Source organism: Nicotiana tabacum, chromosome 20, assembly GCF_000715075.1.
Source record: "Nicotiana tabacum cultivar K326 chromosome 20, ASM71507v2, whole genome shotgun sequence".
In the NCBI taxonomy this organism is placed as follows: domain Eukaryota; kingdom Viridiplantae; phylum Streptophyta; class Magnoliopsida; order Solanales; family Solanaceae; genus Nicotiana; species Nicotiana tabacum.
Window position 1 is genome coordinate 5802237 of NC_134099.1, and position 19545 is coordinate 5821781.

The window sequence follows — 19545 nt, forward strand, 5'->3', positions numbered from 1 at the left end:
CATTCCTACCCTCTTCTATTTGTTGGGGTGGATTCTGAGGTTGATTGAAATTTTCTTAGGGCCTATAATGATTCTGAGTCGGCTGATTTCCACCCCAGGAGAAGTTAGTGTGATTCTTCCAATTTAGATTGTAAGTGTTCCCATATTGTGCATGTTGGTTCATCGGACCTCTGCTTTGTTGCCCCACAGCAGTGAAGTTGTTTAGCAGAAGCTGGATTTCACTATACGGCTTAGTCATGCAACTACCTCCACAAACTGAATCAAGATTCATCTTTGATGTCTCGTCTAGCCCATCCACGAAAGTATGACCCAACACCTCATTAGTCTGACAATAATGCGGGCAGTTTCTGAGTAGCTTCTTGTATCTTTCCCATGATTGACGAAGAGTCTCGCCATCCCGTTGTTGGAACCCAAGAATCTGGCTCCTCAACGACTTTGTCTTCTTAGTGGGGGAAAACTTGATTAAGAATTTCCTGGCTAGATCATCCCAAATGTGGATTGAGTTTGCAGGCTCTTTTTGCAACCATTCCTTAACTTCCTCCAGCTGTGAAGAGGGAAACAATGTCAGCCTGACATAGTCCTTGGAAATGTTTGAATAATTGTAAGTGTCCGTAATTTCCAAGAAGTTCTGAACGTGCCTCTGCGAGTCTTCATGAGATAGACCCACATATTACCCTGTGGACTGAATCAGCTGTACCATGTACTATTTGAGTTCAAAATGATCTATGATATCAAGCTTCAACAATAGCCCGAGTCATATTAGCAAGATTGGGCCTTGCGGCTTCTATCACCGGACGCTCTTCATTACCCGCCATCTCTATTGGCTGTGGTTGAACTACGATGCCCAACTCTCTTTCTATTCTAGTTCTAGCTTCGACTTCCCTTCTCACTCTATGAAGTGTTCGTTCAATCTCAGGATCAAGAGGAAGGAGGTTGTTTGCGGTTCTACTCCTCTGCATTCAAGAGAAGATCTTGCGTTAACACAAACAAGGCAAATTAAAAATTAAAACTTGAATAAATAACTAATAAAAGCTTAACTCAGTCAAGTAGCTAATTTCTAAGTCCCCGAAAACGGCGCCAAAATTTGTTGCGACCAAAGATACTCACGCAAGTATACATGGTCTTCAAGTAATAGAGTAGTGAGTAGAGTAGTTCCTACGAAGATTTGTGATTAACTTTTGACTGATTCAAACTCAAATAACTTATCGGTTCAAGAGATTTTTCACAAAATATGTAATTTATTAATGTACTACCTAAAAAGCTATCAAGCAATGAAATAACTAAAAATGAATCGCAACACTTAAGCAATTTCGAATAACAATCAGTAGGAGAGGATATTCCAGGGTCATAGGCTAGCTAACAATCATGTTATATTCTTAGCTTAAAATAACTGATTGATTTATATGTATTATTGATCGACAATGTTAATATTACTTATAAGAATCTTTCGAGTCCGTACTCGCCTATTCAAGCTAATTTAATGCCTATATGTCTATAGAATTAAGATTAACAAGAATGCAATTACAATTCCTGTATTTCAACCAAGCAAGGCAATTAGGTATATGTCTATCCTAATTGCGAATCTGTTCCCCGATGCCCAGGTTCAAGAACTTGCAATATTTAATTCTACATGCAATCTAGAATTCTCACTTTCGACTTAAACTCTAGATTCGTAGATAGTATTTCACTGTTAGCTACTTAGAAGAATTAAATAAATAACCCAATATGATAAACTCAAACTCGTCAAATTAAACTTCAAACATTACATTATATTCATGTAGTACCCATGACCCCAGAATATTAGCGTTCGCAGACACTCATGTTCATACAATCATCAAAAATAATATTTTCAAACATAAAATCGATGAATACTAGAATAAGAATGGAAGAATTGATCAAATATGTGCTCCCGAGTGTTCCGTACTTTTGTTTTCCTCTCAAAGTCACGTCCTCCTCAAAATCATGTGTTTTCGGTGTATTTATACCGTGTGGAAATAATCCGGGATGAAGCTACCCTTTCCAAACCGAAGTAGGAAACTACTCTGCAATTTTTGTACACCCGCACCGCGCCCGGCGTTGCACCCTGCGGCGCGCTTGTGGAGATTATTCGCTGGCGTGTATTTTTTCCAGTCAGGCATGTTTTACACTGTCGCGTTGCGCCCTGCAGCGCCCCATGCGGCGTGGCAGTGTTATTTTCTCAGAGTAAAATTGTTTCATCCTCTTTTTACATCCAGACTTGGTACACGACCTCCGAACATGATCCTGGCTTAACTTATTGGGCTTTTACTCAGACTTCATAGCTCCCAATTGATTGATTCAGCTCCAAATTAACTTTTTAGCTCAGAATCACTTCCTGCAAGGCATACAACACGTATTAAGTGTAATTACTATCATTTAAGCTCAAACACACACAAAATACAGTAATTAAAGTGCAATACTACGACTAAAACACGAGTTTCTAAATGAGAAATAATGGTGTTCGCCTTAACTATTTGATGAAGATTGTATTCTAAAATATAACTAATTATAAGTTTGTGGTAAAATAGATGGGATTCCTTCATTTATAGTAGCGCTTCTTCTTTAATACGTCACATGATGTGAGAATTCGATTAGTCAAACTAGTGAGTTGATCAGAATACTCGATGGCAGTAGGTTAGTGAATAGCTGAGTGTTTTTCTCTTTTAAACCTATATTTTCCTTTTTTTTTACACGTATAGTACTAGTGTTATTCTCGTATTTCCTAATCTTAAATCGTTTTTATTGAATGTTGTTTTGTTTGTTTCGGTTTTATTATTTTTCTAATTGCTTTAGTGCTTCTCTTTCCATAGTTCTTTGTTATTGCTGTTGTGATTATACGTTTTTTGAACCGAGGGTCTATCAGAAACATTTTTTCTACCTTCACAAAATAAGGATAAAGTCTATGTAAATATTACCCTATTCAGACCTCACTCGCAATTATCCGTTGTACTTATCCAATATACTTAATACTAGTAATATCTTTCATGCTTCCTAGGTTGAATTTCACTGTTGTCCAGATCTGATGAGAAGATCCAAGCCAGTCCACAGAGTCAGATAAGCAGGTTTAGTTGAAAGCATATTTTCGAGAGAAACTTAAGCCTAAAGCAGGTTTATCTTTCTCTTTAAATTTATATGAATCTATTTTATTTTTAGTTCGTTCAAAAATAAAATAACTCATTTTTAAATTTAAACACAATTTAATTTAAATTTTCCATTTTATTTTTAATGAAAAGCTTTTACAAATCTCAAAAGTTCTCAATTCTATTTTAAACTCGGCGTTCGGTCAAAGAAATTCTCATAAATTAAAATGGTTGAACAAGGATATTCAGTCCCCACATTAAATTTAATAGTATCATTCTAGACAACCAACCATTTAACGAGTCTGTATATTTCTTTACTAGTAGACGATGAAGTAGCTTTAACACAACCTTTTTCTTTTTGTCCTTATTGGTAAGTTCTCATATTTAATTTAAGGCGTAAAATAGAAGACGTTCTTGCAGACCCACCAGTCGCTCTAGCTCAGGAGCAGGTTCTAGATGTGGTTGAGTCATTATATAACTAACAAGAAGAATTAAGCTAAATAGCTCGAGGGGTTCGTTTTACGCAAAATCAAATTAAAAAGCTATTTCTGTTCTACTATTAATTGTTATTATGCCTATCCAACTTCTTAATAAAAATACTAGCGAATGGACAATATGTGTTTAATCTATATATCTCGGCAAAAAAAAGTAAACAGTAAATTTAAAAATCCCACCATATAATCAAACTGAGGATCCTAGATAGTTTTTGAAATTGATCAAACTTCAAATCTATAGATTTAGCCCGCGATTGTTTCGTACTCATGGAGATATGATTTGCATCCCTCAAATCTTAGTCTATTAAGTGTATTTATTTTTCTTCTTTCTTTTACGACCACTTATTTTGTTTGAGTAGGCCTAATTCATTAAGATCTTACACAAGATCATTAAAACGCTGTTCATTTTAAGATTCTTGCGAATGTGACTTTTTACCGTAAAAATTGCATGGGAGCGTCCTATTTGATCGTCATCTTTTAACTTATATTCGTTTTGTTTTTTCGTTTGCACCATACTTATTTTTTTGTTAAAAGCATTTTAAAAAGACGATTTTATCCTTCTTTAATAAAAGACTATTGACAAATTGCAGGGCAAAAACTTAAGTATATTTAGGCTTGTTATGAAATATAACTCAAAGTAAGAATATGGAACAAGGAAATAAAAGCAATTTAGTAAAACATGAACAAGAAATGGAGATAGAGAGAAGGAAGAAATTTTCTTCAATTGTGTGCATTTTCTTATCTATTACAAGACCTTTATATAGACATGAAAAGTAAAGAAAATATGTCATGGAATAATATCATTGAACATAGAAAATATGTCATTGAATATGTCATTAACCATTTGAGAGAAAGATCATGGAGGAAGAGTAGACATCCACCATATTTTGATTTATATCATAACATTCCCCCTTGGATGTCCATAAATAATGTGCCTCGTTAAAACCTTATTAGGAAAAGACCCTATGAGAAAAAAAATCCTAATGAAGGAAAAAGAGTACATATATTTAGAAATACGTCTTTTGGTTGCCTCGTTAAAAACCTTGCAAGGAAAACTCGGTGGGACAAAACCTTGTAAGGAAAAAAGAGTACACCGCATATTAAATCCCCCTGATGAGAGCATCAGTTCACATCCTTCAGCCTTCGCATCCCAATCTTGTACACCAGTTTCTTGAATGTTGACGTCAGTAGAGATTTGGTGAATAAATCAACCATATTATCACTTGAACGAATCTGTTGCACATTGATATCACCATTCTTTTGAAGATCATGTATGAAAAATAACTTTGGTGAAATGTACTTTGTCTTATCTCCTTTTATGAATCATCCCTTCATTTGGGCTATGCATGATGCATTGTCTTCATGCAAAATTAAGGGTAGTTTGTCACACTTCAAACCACATTTGTCTCGGATAAGATATATTAGAGACCTCAACCAAATACATTCTCGACTTGCTTCATGAATAGCAATTATCTCAGCATGATTAGAAGAAGTAGCCGCAATTGATTGCTTAGTCGATCGCCAAGATATGACAGTGCCTCCACATGTAAACACATAGCATATTTGAGATCAAGCCTTGTGTGTGTCAGATAAATACTCTACATCGACATAACCAACGAGATCGGGATTGCAATCATTGCCATAAAATAAGCCCACATTGGTAGTCCCTTTTAGATAACACAATTTGTGTTTGATTTCACTCCAATGTCTCCTTGTAGGAGCAGAACTATATCTTGCTTAGACATTAACTGAAAACATTATGTCACGCCTTGTAGTGTTAGCAAGATATATTATTGCATCAATTGCATTAAGATATGGTACTTCAGGACCAATAAGTTCTTGATTATTTTCATGAGGTCGGAATGGATCTTTATTTATATCGAGTGATCTCACAACCATCGGGGTACTAAATGGATGTGCTTTATCCATATAAAATCGCTTTAAAATCTTTTCATTGTATGCTGATTGATTGATAAAAATTTCATCTTTCATATACTCAATTTGTAGACCAAGATAAAATTTTGTCTTTCCAAGATCTTTCATTCCAAATTCTTTCTTTAAACAGTCTACTGCTTTAGGAAGTTACCTGAGAGTTGTAATGATATTTGAATCATCAACATACACAGAGATTATAACAAATTCAAATCCAGATCTTTTTATAAAGATACAAGGACAAATTGAATCATTCTTGTACCTTTCTTTCAATAGGTACTCACACATGCGATTATACCACATGCGCCCTGATTTTTTCAATCCGTATAAGGATTTTTGAAGCTTTATTTAATAAATTTCTTGGAAATATTAATATGCTTCAGAACAATTTTAATCATTCAATGATTTTCATTATACGCATATCAAGTTTACATGAATTGCCAGATTAAAACCTGAAATGATTATATCCACCATAAGAGAATATGTCTCCGTATAATCAATGTGAGGATATTTACTAATTTTCTTGTGTCACAAGTCGTCTTTATGTCTATTGACTTGAACATTTTTTTTTTGCACAACAACACATTTATACCTCCATTGGGTTTATACTTTCAGGTGTTGGGACTATCCGCCCAACTTCACATTTTTCAAGTGAAGTCAATTTTCATTGCGTATTTTTCATTTGGCCAATCATTTATCTGTCCAAATTTCATGACAGATTTGAACTCAAGATCCTCGTCAATATTAATAATATTGAGCGCTACATTATGTTAACAATATCGTCGATGATCACTTTATGTCAGTTCAATTATTATACAATAAAGACATAACTTATTGAGATCTCTTTATCTCATTATTTTCAGGTACCTATGCCTCTCACATGAGGTCTTACAAAGTGTTATGTCGTGGTGCTCTTCTAGAGCACTTGCCTCCTTATTATGACCATTTTTAATATTTGCCCCTCTCCTTCTTCAAGGAGTTTTATCTTTGGAACCGATTGGTTTGTTACGCTTCATGCGTGCCATAGACTCTGTCTCTTATGGACTTTATTCTATTTGGAGCATTAACAACTGAAATATGACATTTAGCTTTGGGTCAGCAAATGCGTCTGACAATAATTTGTAAATGAATTATCACTTGAACTTCAAGTTCATATTTTCTTGTACGGGGATCTATATGTATTCATAATAATTCATTTCACGTATCACTTTCTCAGTTGCCCATTTTCTCCTCCTAATGTTGGGATCACCAACACATTTTCCAACATTCTTTGGGAACTCATATTTGTGCATTTTGGTGACATAATTAAATCATATAGCACATCCATATTTATGTATAGAAATTATATGGTTCCTGACCCTGAACCGATTATGATTAGGAGAAATTTTTATAACTTGGCTAGATGCGTACAAGTGTTGTTGTATATTAAATAATACATCTCATACCAAATTTCGTTTTTGGGAGTTTTGTTCTCATAACCAATGATTTAACTATAATTAGAGGCATAAAATTTCTGCTAAATCAACTTGGATTTAAACCAGTATTATTAAGATAAATCATCATAATTTATATTCTGGAATTGTGCTCTAATAACTTAAGCAAGCAATCTTGCAAAAACCAAACTGCAAGTTGATAACAAATGCACATATGACCATAGAATAGATGCATCTATTAAAATCATATAATAGTAAACGGTCCACATGACAGGTGACTGAGCCCATATATTTATCACCTTTTATTTGTTTCAGAAATCAAGGGATTCAATCCCAACCTTAACTGGTATATCATGAGAATAAGCAGCACAAGATAATTCTTGAATAATCTTCTATTCTTTAATATATGCCAATGTAATTGTCAATTAATTTTTTGCATCATAATTGAACCAGGATGGTCAACCGGTCATGTCAACTAGTATTTATTTTAGTAAACCTCTAGTTTACTTGTGGCATATGATTCCAACATCATGCTTATATTTGTGTAGTACAAATAGAAAGAAAATCGGGTAATCTTTCATATTTACCCAGTATGATTATAGAAATATGAAGATATTCAATCTTCCTTTCATTTATAGTCTCAATATGCCAACCACTTTGACTTACACATTTGGAATGAGACTTTATAATACCGATGTCACGAATAATTTTATTTATCCGGGTAGTAACAAATTAGTTTTTCTGGAGCTCTTAACAACTTTTGTACTACAAGATCTTTTATCATACCATTCATATGGTAAATGTCTCATTCACGGAGAAACTTATATCATAATAAATTGTCATGGTCAGAATTATCATAAGCAAAATCATTTCTTGCTTTAATTTTGTCTTTAATAACTTTTATATGGCATGACAAAATAATATTTGCCATATCACATGTACGCGACCAATGACATATTCATGTAACCACACAATAATATTTATTCTCTTTATTTCACTCAAACCTCCCTTAGAGGTGAGTTGTGTGGTATTCATATAATCATGAATTTCATGTATTTATTCATTGCTTTTATCACATATTGCCACATTCAACTTTAGGAATGGGTTTGCATTCTCAATGCTTATCACAAGTCACATTCTCTTGAAGGAATGAATTATAATCAGTGACGTACTTTATTATTTTCATACCAATTTGACGGTAAACATTGCCTTCACATTTTGAAGGACTATTTTGAGAACCCTTATTGTTCTCTTTTTATCATCATAGTGATGATTATTATTATTTTGATCTTTGGAATGCCCACGTTCGTTGTTCAACCACTTGTCTTCATTTAAACTTATTATGCACTGCTACCACGTTCACTTCAAGAATGAAGCAAATCAAGTGGGACAATCTTCGTGCCTTTAATGAAAAATATATTATTTTTCTTTGGTCATCATTATATCATCAATATGGTATAGTGGGACTCAAACCCAATGTCTTACCAATATAAAGACATGTTAGGCCATAATAAATTGGGACTCAAACCCGACTCTTATCATTATGGAGCATCCCAAGCCTTAATTTCAATTACATGCCAAGAAAGTTATACACAACTAATTTGCAACTTAGCAAATCAAATTTGCTTTCTTAAATAAGTGTACAAATCTCAAATCAGCGTAAAGCTTTATTAATTATTTGTAGCATCTTTTGAAATACAACCGTTTGTAGTCAGAATATTTCTTCTAAATTCTATTAGAGTTTAAATGAATTATAAAATTATTGTCATAATATTTATTGAGCCTCTCTCAAAAATATTGTTATTTCCGGGGTATATCCTACCTATTGGATTTGCTTTAACGCCATGACTTTCCTTCACTCAATTCAACCAAGCAATTAGTGAATAAATTTATCAAAAGTACAACATATAGGTAACAACACATATATAGTACTAATACATAAATTCAGCATTTATATTACCTGAAAAGTGACATTATAGGTACAACTTACCAGTTGTAGCTTATGCATCATTCATATAAAATACTTGAAAATGGTAAGTCAGTAGCAAGCATCAAGTAGATCATGGATACTCGAAAATACCTCTTCTAGGAGTCATGCTAATCACTGTTTGCTTTCAAATGATACGACCATAAATTATGAAGTATACTTTCTCAGTAGCTGATTTGTTTTCCAAATTTCAAAGAAGTAATTAATCAACCTAGATAAAGATGTGAAGTATTTCTTGTTTTCTTCAAGATGATTTATGCTTCTAATCAGTATGACCAATTTTTTTTTAAATTCCTTTTTTTTATATGCAAGTGCAAAAACCCAAAAGAAAAAAATATTTATCCAAGTAAAAGAAAATGTTAAAAGTGGTAGGACAGATTTAAGATAGTTAACGCACAAATATGCATAAGCTTATATAACATATCCTTGGTTACCATGACATGCATCATATCAACAATTAACTGCTACTATGATTTTCACATATAGAACTTCGAAAATTTTATTCCATTCATGTGATATAAAAGATGTAATATTAATATGTGTTTATGCAATACAGGTGTAGTACGAAGTTGTGTGCATATGAGATTTTAAAGGAATGACAAGTATAAGATAATCTTACCTTCTTACATTTCATTACTTACCATATGTAGTTTCTCTTTACATTTAACCATGTGATGATATGTATAACTTCTAATTGTAATCTTTCCGGATGTAGGAAATTTTTTGTAGATATATATACAATTGGTTAGAGACTCGTGCAGATAACGTGTTATGAAATATAACTCAAAGTAACAATATGGAACAAGGAAATAAAAGCAATTTAGTAAAATATGAACAACAAATGGAGATGGAGAGAAGGAAGAGATTTTCTTCTTCAATTGTGTGTATTTTTCTATCTATTACAAGGCCTTTATATAGACATGAAAAGTGAAGAAAATATGTCATGGAATATGTCATTGGACATATAAAATATGTCATTGAATATGTAATTAACCATTTGAGAGAAGAATCATGGAGGAAGAGTAGACATCCACCATATTTTGATTTTTATCATAACAAGGCTGGAGTTTTAGCAAATGAACTAAAAAACTTCAGCTTGTTTAGACTGAAATTTTGGATAAAATTCAGGACAAAACTGTAAATTGCGTTACAAAACTTCAGCATGTTTTGGTATGAAACTTTAGCAAATGAACTAAATAACTTCAGCATTCATTAGCAAAAACTCATTAGAAAATTACATACCGCAAGACAAAAATTAAGCATGTTTAGTTTGAAGTTTTAGCAAATGAACTAAATAACTTTTTTCATTTGCAAAATGAGAGGAGGAGATCTTTTTTCACGAATGAGGTTGCAGATCACGCGATTAATGCGTGATGCAGGTTTTATATCTTTTGTCAGGGGTGTAATTATCATATTATTACGGATTTTTTATCAGCTGGCTACCAAGTCATTAAATTTTAAAATAGGGTACAAGTTAAAAGGTGACACAAATATAGGGTACGACTGCAAATCTCTTTTCTTACCGCTACTCTATTCATTACGAAATTTACTCGCATCCGATGTTTACATCAAACATATGCTTGCATGAGAGTTATCTTACGTATTTTTCACTTAACCATAGTTAGGTTATATGCATCTACACTTTAATTGTGACTTTCATGATTAAATTATTTGGTTTGACGTAAATATCCGGTACGAATAAGTATTTATTTAACCATAGCACAATCATCAGCTTTCACCACCATTAGCTATCATCGCTACCGCCACTGTTAGCTTTAACATTATGCTTCATCAAACAAATATTTTTTACTACATTTAATTATGATTCTTCTTAATATTGTCGATATAATATTTACTTACTAATTTATTTAAATTTTACATTTATTAACTTATAAATAAAGACAAACTACAAAAATCCAGATGCTAAGATAACAAACAGTCTTAATAATACATACTAATAAGATTAGAAACTTCAAAAGTTCTCTTCCCACTCATTCTAAAACCTACGAAACTTATATAATAATAATTAAAAAAAACAAATACAAGCTATTTGGAATCATCTTAAACTGAGGCTTTCTTTCCTTCCCTTTGAGATGGGAAATAGACCGGAACGGATTTTATCTATCTACAAACCTATTGACAAAATCAAAAACTAGTACAGGAAGACAAGGAGCTAAGAGATGAATGTAAAAAAATGTGTGTGTGTGTGGGCGGGAGGGGGGGGGGGGATTCAAACGGCAGCAATTTCTTGCATTTGGCTATCAAATCTGCTGCTGGTCAGTACTTGAGTTGCTCGCGCACTTCTATGTTGTAATCGCTGGTGCAGCATCTCTGACATCTTGTTGAAAAACTCCGCATCCCATCTTTGTATTAATACAGGATCTTCGGCATAACAGATATATATGGATGTCACAGCGCTTTCCACAACAACTGTAGCCAGTCCGACCTGAAAGTCAATATCCAATGTCATATATAATAGGGAAGATAGAGAGCCATGGAAGAAGAGGGTGGTAAGTGATTAAGATATCCAACATTTTTGGTATCGACCATGACCGTAAACAAGCTCAAGTTTCAAATAGTGTCTAGTGGTGATCCCAAAGGGAACTATCTTAGCGACTAATAATCACGGTTATTTTATAAAGGTGGTGCTATGGTATCGCAGCTCGACTATTCTATTGAGTGCATGTACCTCCCACGGCATAGGTATCAGGTAGCTCTATCTACCAACGATTACCCAGTTGAAAAAAAACCACTTAGCATTTGTCTCTACTGGGATTCAAACCTTGGTCTCCCATTATTTTCACCCACTTCTGCCACTAATAATCACATACGCCGGACATAAGACTCATGATTTGTGATGATGTTGAATGCCTATGCACTTTGAAAATCAAGAAAGAATAGATTAGGTTATATTAAATGGATCATCAATTGATCACACATCACAAGGTTCAACCAAAGTTCAACTGTGAATCCCAATAAAAGTTGATAATTGTTCCGCTAGATTAAAAGTTGGTTCTTAAAAGTGTGACACCAGGTGCAGCATCTCAGTATGACCTATTGCTGTGTGTTGAATCCGCAGTTAACAGTATTTATATTTAGAAGTTCATCAAGCTTATTCAGATTGAACTCTGACTTTGGCAATACTTGAGAGGGACGCACAAGTGGGCAATAAGGCCGTGAGTGAGTACATGGTGGATTGGCAGGAAAAAATGGAGAAAGCAAAAGGGGCATACACTTTCAGACAATAAAAGAAATAAGTATAGTCGCTATTCTTCATATTTATTTCTTTCATCTTCCATTTATCTTTACTTAACATCACATAATCAAACTGAATAGTTGTTCAATTAGATCATTAAAGAACTTGAGGACCATTTAAAGACAAACCTCATGAACAGAAAGCAAATGAAAAGAGAAGATTGAATGAATTTGGGCCCTAATATCAGGTAAGGATAAAAACGGAAATGAGGGAAGACAAAAGGGGCATACACTTTCAGACAATAAAAGTAAGATGGGAGCTAGGATTTGATAACTATAACTTACCAAGATCATTCCCATCAACAAGGAAGTAGAACCCACCATCATCACTCTGTCAGGATGCTTGATCCTTGTCCAAACTCCGGCACAAGTTCCGGCTACCAGCCCACCTACAAGAGTTCCCATCAATATAACAGCACCTGAGCAGTCATAGGCAATAAGTGCTTCAACCCCTGTTGATTGGAACAACTCCCAGGCATCTCTTGCCGAGCGATTAAAGTTTTTACCATAAACTGCAATCTGCAAAGGATTGTGTTTGAAATATGACATCAAATTCACTAACTAATTGAGATCTGGTTCTGGTAAAAATTTTAAAAAATTCACTACAATGCAAAATTTCTTCCAAAGTGCTACTTATATTTATAAGAACACCGCCATCATCAAATAAGATACAAAGGGTACCTAAAATACAGGAAATATAAAAGGTTTAAAGTAAGATATATGAATGGTTTGCTCCAAACCCTTCCCATCTCAGATCTTGCTCGCCCTCGAAATCAAAGTATGATATATACCTTGTTTGTTGACAATCAATCCATCTACCCAGAAAGATAAACTGTTTGGCAATAGCTTTAATGGCAATCAAAATGCAAGGCCACTGCTAACAACCTTAGATATCTACATATAAATTAAAAAATACAGAAGTCAAAGACTGTCAAATAGAGATTAGAGACTATGCTTTTCAGCATCCTTTTCATGCAGCATTAGTGGCCCTTCTTTGTTCTGTTGTGTATGCACCAGTTATTAGGTGTGAAACCATGATATGTGAATGTGTTAAAAAGGGAATAGGTAGACCTAAAATCATATGAAAATCAGTTGTCTAGAAAGACCTAAAATTTCTTGGAAGACTTAGCTAAAGATAGGACACGATGGAAGGAAAAGATCCATATAGGTGATATCTACTAGTTGGGCATAGGTTTTAGCCTTGTTAATACCTTTATTTTTAACCTATAGCTTTTTTAGGAGTATTTTGACCTTATTATAGATTTATATGCGCGAGCCTATATAGATTATTATTTATATTTTCCTAAGCTGAGGGTCTATTGGAAATAACCTATATATCCTCACAAGGTAGGGGTAAGGTCTGCGTACACACTACCCTCCCCAGACCCCACAGTGTGGGATAATACTGGTATGTTGTTGTTGTTGTTGTTTATATATATTATATATATTTAACTTATATTTTATTTGTATGATGATGGCATGAGTTGAGCTTAAATGGAGAAACACGGTCAGTAAGGATTCATATAGGCGACCCCAACTCGTTTAGGACTGAGGCGTAATTGCTGTTGTTGTGCGGCATCCGAACCAACTTGCGGACACCTTAATTAATACAAGGCAGCCTGATATAATCCACAGGTACAGGTGTTGGTTCTGCTCCTCAAAAATAGAGTAGGTGGGCTCATGATGAGCGTTGTAGCTAGGATGTGACAGTGGGATGTGCACGTTCATTACTCCTATGCCTCAACCACTCAGTCATCCCTTTTGGGGACAACTCAAATAACCAAGCTCACTGGAGAGTGGAGACATCAATATCAAAGCAGCGGCTACTTTTTTTTTTTTTTGTGATAAACCTGGTGTCCAGACCAACTTACGCGCACCTCTACAAATTCCACGAAGTACCTGCTATCTCCCACCAACACAGCCACAGGTACCAAGCAACTCTGTCCACCAAGGCCTGTAAGTGAATCTAAGTTTTTTAAGGTATACCGTTAACTAGATTGTCATTATCTTCTTCTTCTTATATGTTATCAGGGATTACCCCAAGAAAGCAACCCCAAGCTGCTTTCTGGGAGGTGCCAAGGTACCTCCCAGAATGGATCCATGGATGGGCTATCAAGGAGGAAAAGGGAGTTGTGGATCTGGAGTTTAGCAGTAAAAGGTGGTCAGCAGTTAGAAGGTGAAGTAAGACCCTTCATAAAAGTATCCATTTGTAGGGACATAGTTTACAAATATATTGAAAAATCAACAATGACTTGAAGAACGGACAAAGATATGCCACTATAAATATTAACGAAATACCTGAACATAAGCATATTTATTGAAGAAACGAACTAAGGTCTCAACCAAATGAAAGAGGAAATCGACGCAGCAAAGCAAACACTCATTCTTGCCAATCTTTGATCTGACTCCTCTAATCTGCATTACACGAAACCACTAGTCAGTCAAAACTGTTCATACGTGCAGTTAAACAATATGTACGTGAAAATGTTACCCTTCATATGAGAAGTTAATATAACATACAATTAGATAAGAACAGATTGACCAACCTTCCAGCGTAATGTCCGGATCGCAGCTGTAAAAAGTGACCCATAGCAGATGCTGCCAAACGAGGTTGTAACAGCATAGCGTAAGGATCTCATCACTGGTTTGGGAGGCATTGAGTCTGCTTGCCGACCACCATTAATGAGAACTAGAAATACCATGCCCGACACTATTACATGAATAATGTTACACAGTACTGCACCAGTCCAAAACAGACTCACACAGAAGACCTGTACATAACACAAGCAATCAACAGCTCATGTTACTTGGTGGCATAACCAGTATAAATTTGACACTGACTAAGCCCTAAAACCAGATCAAATGAAGAGCAAAAACTTGCCAGCTCACCACAAGAAGCCACCAGCGTCCACCATCACCGATACTAAGCGCTACAACACCAGCTACTCCAAAAGACCAAAGTACTAGCCATGAAAGCATGACGAGCATGAATGCACATGAGACTCCCATAACTTCAGGAAGGCTCCACACCATCTTCACACCTCTTTGTAACACCAACATGGTAAATGGAAGCCTGCAAAATTGGGTGAAAAGAAATTTTTTCACAAAAACCGAAACTTATTCAACAATTTCCTTATTCAAAATAATCTTGACCTCTGTGTTTATATCCTTTCTGAGCTTTAACCTCCTCTTTATACACTATGCTTCCTGAGTTTAGGAAAATTTACATATTCCTCTCTGCCATTAACTTTGTTTAAATATTAAAAAGCTTATGAGACCATAAAACTTTTTTTTGACAACCGAGAAATCCTCAAGGGCCACTGACGAAAGGAGACTTGGAGGATAAATGGCCTGCCCCTCTACCCTTCACTTAAATACCATGCTTTGTCTGCGACAAGGATTAAACTGGTCAAATCTTTTAACACCAATCTAAACTATCCTAGAAGTTCATGGTTGTAACAAACCAAAAAGGAGGTTAGCATGATGTGGTATTTTATTACGGTGACTCCAGATAAGAATTCTTTCAAGAAAACTAATCTGCAGATGCTCCAGCAGAAGACAGAAAAGGACATAACAAATGGTAGATGACATTCAGAATTGATGACAAGTGTATGCATTTAGAGAAAAGATAGAAATAGTGGTCCGTTTAAAATACTTCTGAAAGCTAATCATCTCTTCCCTACAATATAAATGAGAAAGTAATAGCATGACCAAAAAAAACACATGACTTGCTGCCCTTTGTAGAAATTGTAGTTGTCTCTTTACATGTAAAAGCAAAAAATAGTGAACTGCTCACTTTATACAATCTCACAACAACACAATTTTCTCCAAGCTGGCGTTTTAGAATGAAAGCAGGGATAGCGAGTTGCATATTCACTACATTAAATGAAATTAAAACAATACACGGTCAACAGACAGACAAAAAAAATATTTTGTCAAAGAGAATTGCATTCCGATAGAAACCAATAAAAACATAAAAGCAAGACTCTTTTCTGTTTGCTTATTTTACAAAATCATGATTCTTTTCTGTTATACCTGTCTATAACTGATATTACGTACAAAAACTGCAATACCGCACCAACAGCAAATGCAACACCCCAGAAAAATTGCTTCTGCCAGAAACACAACACACTGATCACAGCAAGATATGTTGTTAAGATGTGAACCGAGAACTTCATCATGCTATTAGCACTTGATCCAAGCAACAACAACCAAGCCCATGCCAGAACTGTTCCAACTGCTCCAGCGACGGCATACAAAGGCCAAAAGTCCTCAGTCAAACCAGGTTGATTCTCAAGGAACATGTTCGTGAACCTATCGATTTTGAGCCTATCCTTTTCCCTAAACCTGTTAAACCCCAATACAGCAAGTGCTACACCTACCAATACTAGATGCAACATGAATACCCCCATCCAGAACACATCTCGCCAATGCCGTGAAACTTGTGAAGTGATCAGTTGTCGAGATCTATTAGCATCTCCACCCGAACCATTCCCCACCACATTCTGCAGTCAAATAAATAAATAAAAAATTAATTAAATTCAAAACTTCTCTATGTCTGGAGAGCACAAGTACGACTCAATTGGTACTCCCTGATTCCATTTATTATGGTGATTTTTTTATGGCATTTAAGATGTAAAATTCATTTTAATCATATTTAGTGCTAGTTGAAAAAGCATTGAAGCATCATTGAAACTGGAATCTTGAGTTTGATAGAGAAACATCACATCAAACTGGAGTAAGAGTCAGACGTTCTCTTTCCTTTCTTCTGTACGTTTGGTGCATAGTGAACATACCTACTTGCGAGATACTTGGTTAGAGTTTTGGAAGGTTAATTGCCACAGAATTTTTTGTAAGGATAACATCAGCTGGTATGATACAAATTAATTGCTTTTGATATCTGAAATCTCGATAGTTGCGAAAATTCAAATAGTTAAATGAATTTGAAATCTTGATAGTTGCGAGAATCATATAGATTGGGATGGTGTCAAACCCTTTGAAACGCCTCAAAACGGAAATAGTAACATCAGAGAAGTCAAAAATTTAAACATACTACAAACAAAGTAGCAAAATTATCAGATGATTTACAAAATTTACACCAGAAATCACAAAATATCGATTGACAAACACTTAAAGGCATGAGTTTACACATACTGATATTATACTCTCACCGTCCCAATCTGTACATGATGTCTTTCCCTTTTTATAAAAAATTCACAACTTTCACGAATTTAAATTCACTTTAACTACTCAAATTTAAGATTTGATCTAATAATCTCTTTTAAACTTCTTTTACGAAGCACCAATTTGATATTTCCTTCTGCTACCAGTAATATAGTAATAAAACAAATTAATATCTTAACCTATGTTAAATAAATCAAATTAGTATCTTAACCTATGTTCCAGTCAACACCATCATATCCACAAGAATACAATAAATGAGTATCAAATTCAGCATACAAATTCTCACATTGCCTGTTTGCCTCTTACGTCTACCCACTTATAAGCAGGGGCGGAGCTAGATTTGTTCAAGCTTTGTATTCGTATTAAGAAATCTACCAAATATGTCCAAAAGTTAAAGTCACAACCCAATTACTAACACCCAATGTTGCTATTTTATAATTTAGAACCCATAAAGTTCAAATCATGGCTCCTCCTTTGTTATAAGCATAAATTTGTCACAAAAGCAAAGCAATTTAACTTTCAAATTTATCCAAAAACTCAAAATCTACACCCAGAGAGAAAAATTCCAGAAAATTGACTAAACATTGCAAATTCAACACACAATTCATACAGTGTACATCACAAGCACACTAGTAAATATTGACTTGATAACAACCATAAAAAAATTTTGACACAAAATCTCGAAGCACTTTAACTTTAAAATTTGGCCTAACTCTTAAAATCTACATTCATTCCCGAAAACTCCAAATATTGACTAAACATACTTTAAAAGGTTGCAAATTCAACAAATTAATTCACACAATTTACATCACAAGCACATTAACAACCATAGCATCCACTTATAAGCATAAAATTTGCACAAAATTAAAGAAATTTAACTTTCAGATTTATTCAAACACTCAAAATCTACAGATACAGTAAAAAAAAAAAGTTCCAGATAATTGATTAAACATACTACAAAAAAAGTTGAAACTTCATCACATAATTCACACAATTTACACAAGCACAAAACCGCAACACAAATAGGCATAAAATAAAACTTAGACAATAAACGATCAGTAGTAATTAAAAAAATTACAAATTACAAAAAAATGTAGAATTAATAAAAAGCGAGTAGTGAAATGATTACCGGCGGTGGAGCGGCGGCGGAGGGAGAAGCGGAGCCGTCGTAGGAGGAGGAAGAAAGAGAAGAGAACTGAGAATCACTCATCGAGAATTTGATGATGATGATCTGTCGGCTATAATTACAAGAACAAGTAACATTGGTTGTATAAATTCATACAAAAACTAATTTTCGTTTATAAATAATACTTAACAATTATCTATCTGTAAAACGTTCATTTGATTAAAGTGTATATTGAAAAGATTGAGAGGAACAGGATAAGAGTCAATGGAAGTTTTAATTATTAGGGATTTGAAATTGACTAATAACGTTTCGTTTTCTATTGCTTTCCTACTGTTTTTCGCTTTATAGGAGAGTTTTTGGGTTTATATATGGAGTGAAAAGAAACTGACATGTAACGGTTAACAAAATGGGAAATAAAAACAAATGGATTTTCGTATTCCTGTACAAATATTTTTATAAATCACCATAAACATGAAAAATTAATAAATTATATAAACTGACGTTATAAAATACTTATACATTACTAAGATTATTATCTTAGTGCCACTGGAATTGTAATCATTTTTGTAGCATATTTTTTTTATCTAATGTTGGTTGGTTAAGACACGATGATCTATGTTACAAAAATTAATATTAATTTAATTTAACTTAACTTCAAATGTTTGCTCATATATAAATTTATATAATGACATATTAATGCAATCAATGTGATATACAGTCAAACCTCTTTATAACAGCTTTGTTTGTTCCGAATATTTTTGGCTGTTATAGTGAAATGCTGTTGTAGAAAACATATATTATAACATAACATGAAAATTGGTTCCCAAAAAGCTTGGTTTTTATAGTGAAGTGTTGTTATATAGCAATGTTGTTAAAACTGCAAGGCAAAAGCAAGAAGTTGGGTAACCCCAATTTATTGCTTTTTAGTTTAAAAGACATTTCTGCTGAAAAATCACTTTTTCTAAACCGATCCAAACGGGCTCTATATTATCATTCTCTTTCAAATGGTGGAAAGAGCATTGCTTTTCAACTATTA

The 19545-nt window shown here is 34.1% G+C and overlaps 1 protein-coding gene across 1 annotated transcript; it reads right to left on the bottom strand.

Moving 5' to 3' along the window:
- Positions 1–10871: 10871 nt before the first annotated feature.
- LOC107775629 (uncharacterized) lies at positions 10872–18879 on the bottom strand. The gene is made up of 7 exons (XM_016595378.2): positions 18513–18879; positions 16235–16704; positions 15089–15272; positions 14746–14970; positions 14498–14614; positions 12485–12718; positions 10872–11390 (listed from the first exon to the last, which is right to left on the bottom strand). Exons 1-7 carry the CDS (start codon positions 18591–18593, stop codon positions 11175–11177), a joined length of 1527 nt encoding a protein of 508 aa, XP_016450864.2. The 5' UTR covers positions 18594–18879; the 3' UTR covers positions 10872–11174.
- Between the last annotated feature and the right edge of the window lie 666 nt (positions 18880–19545).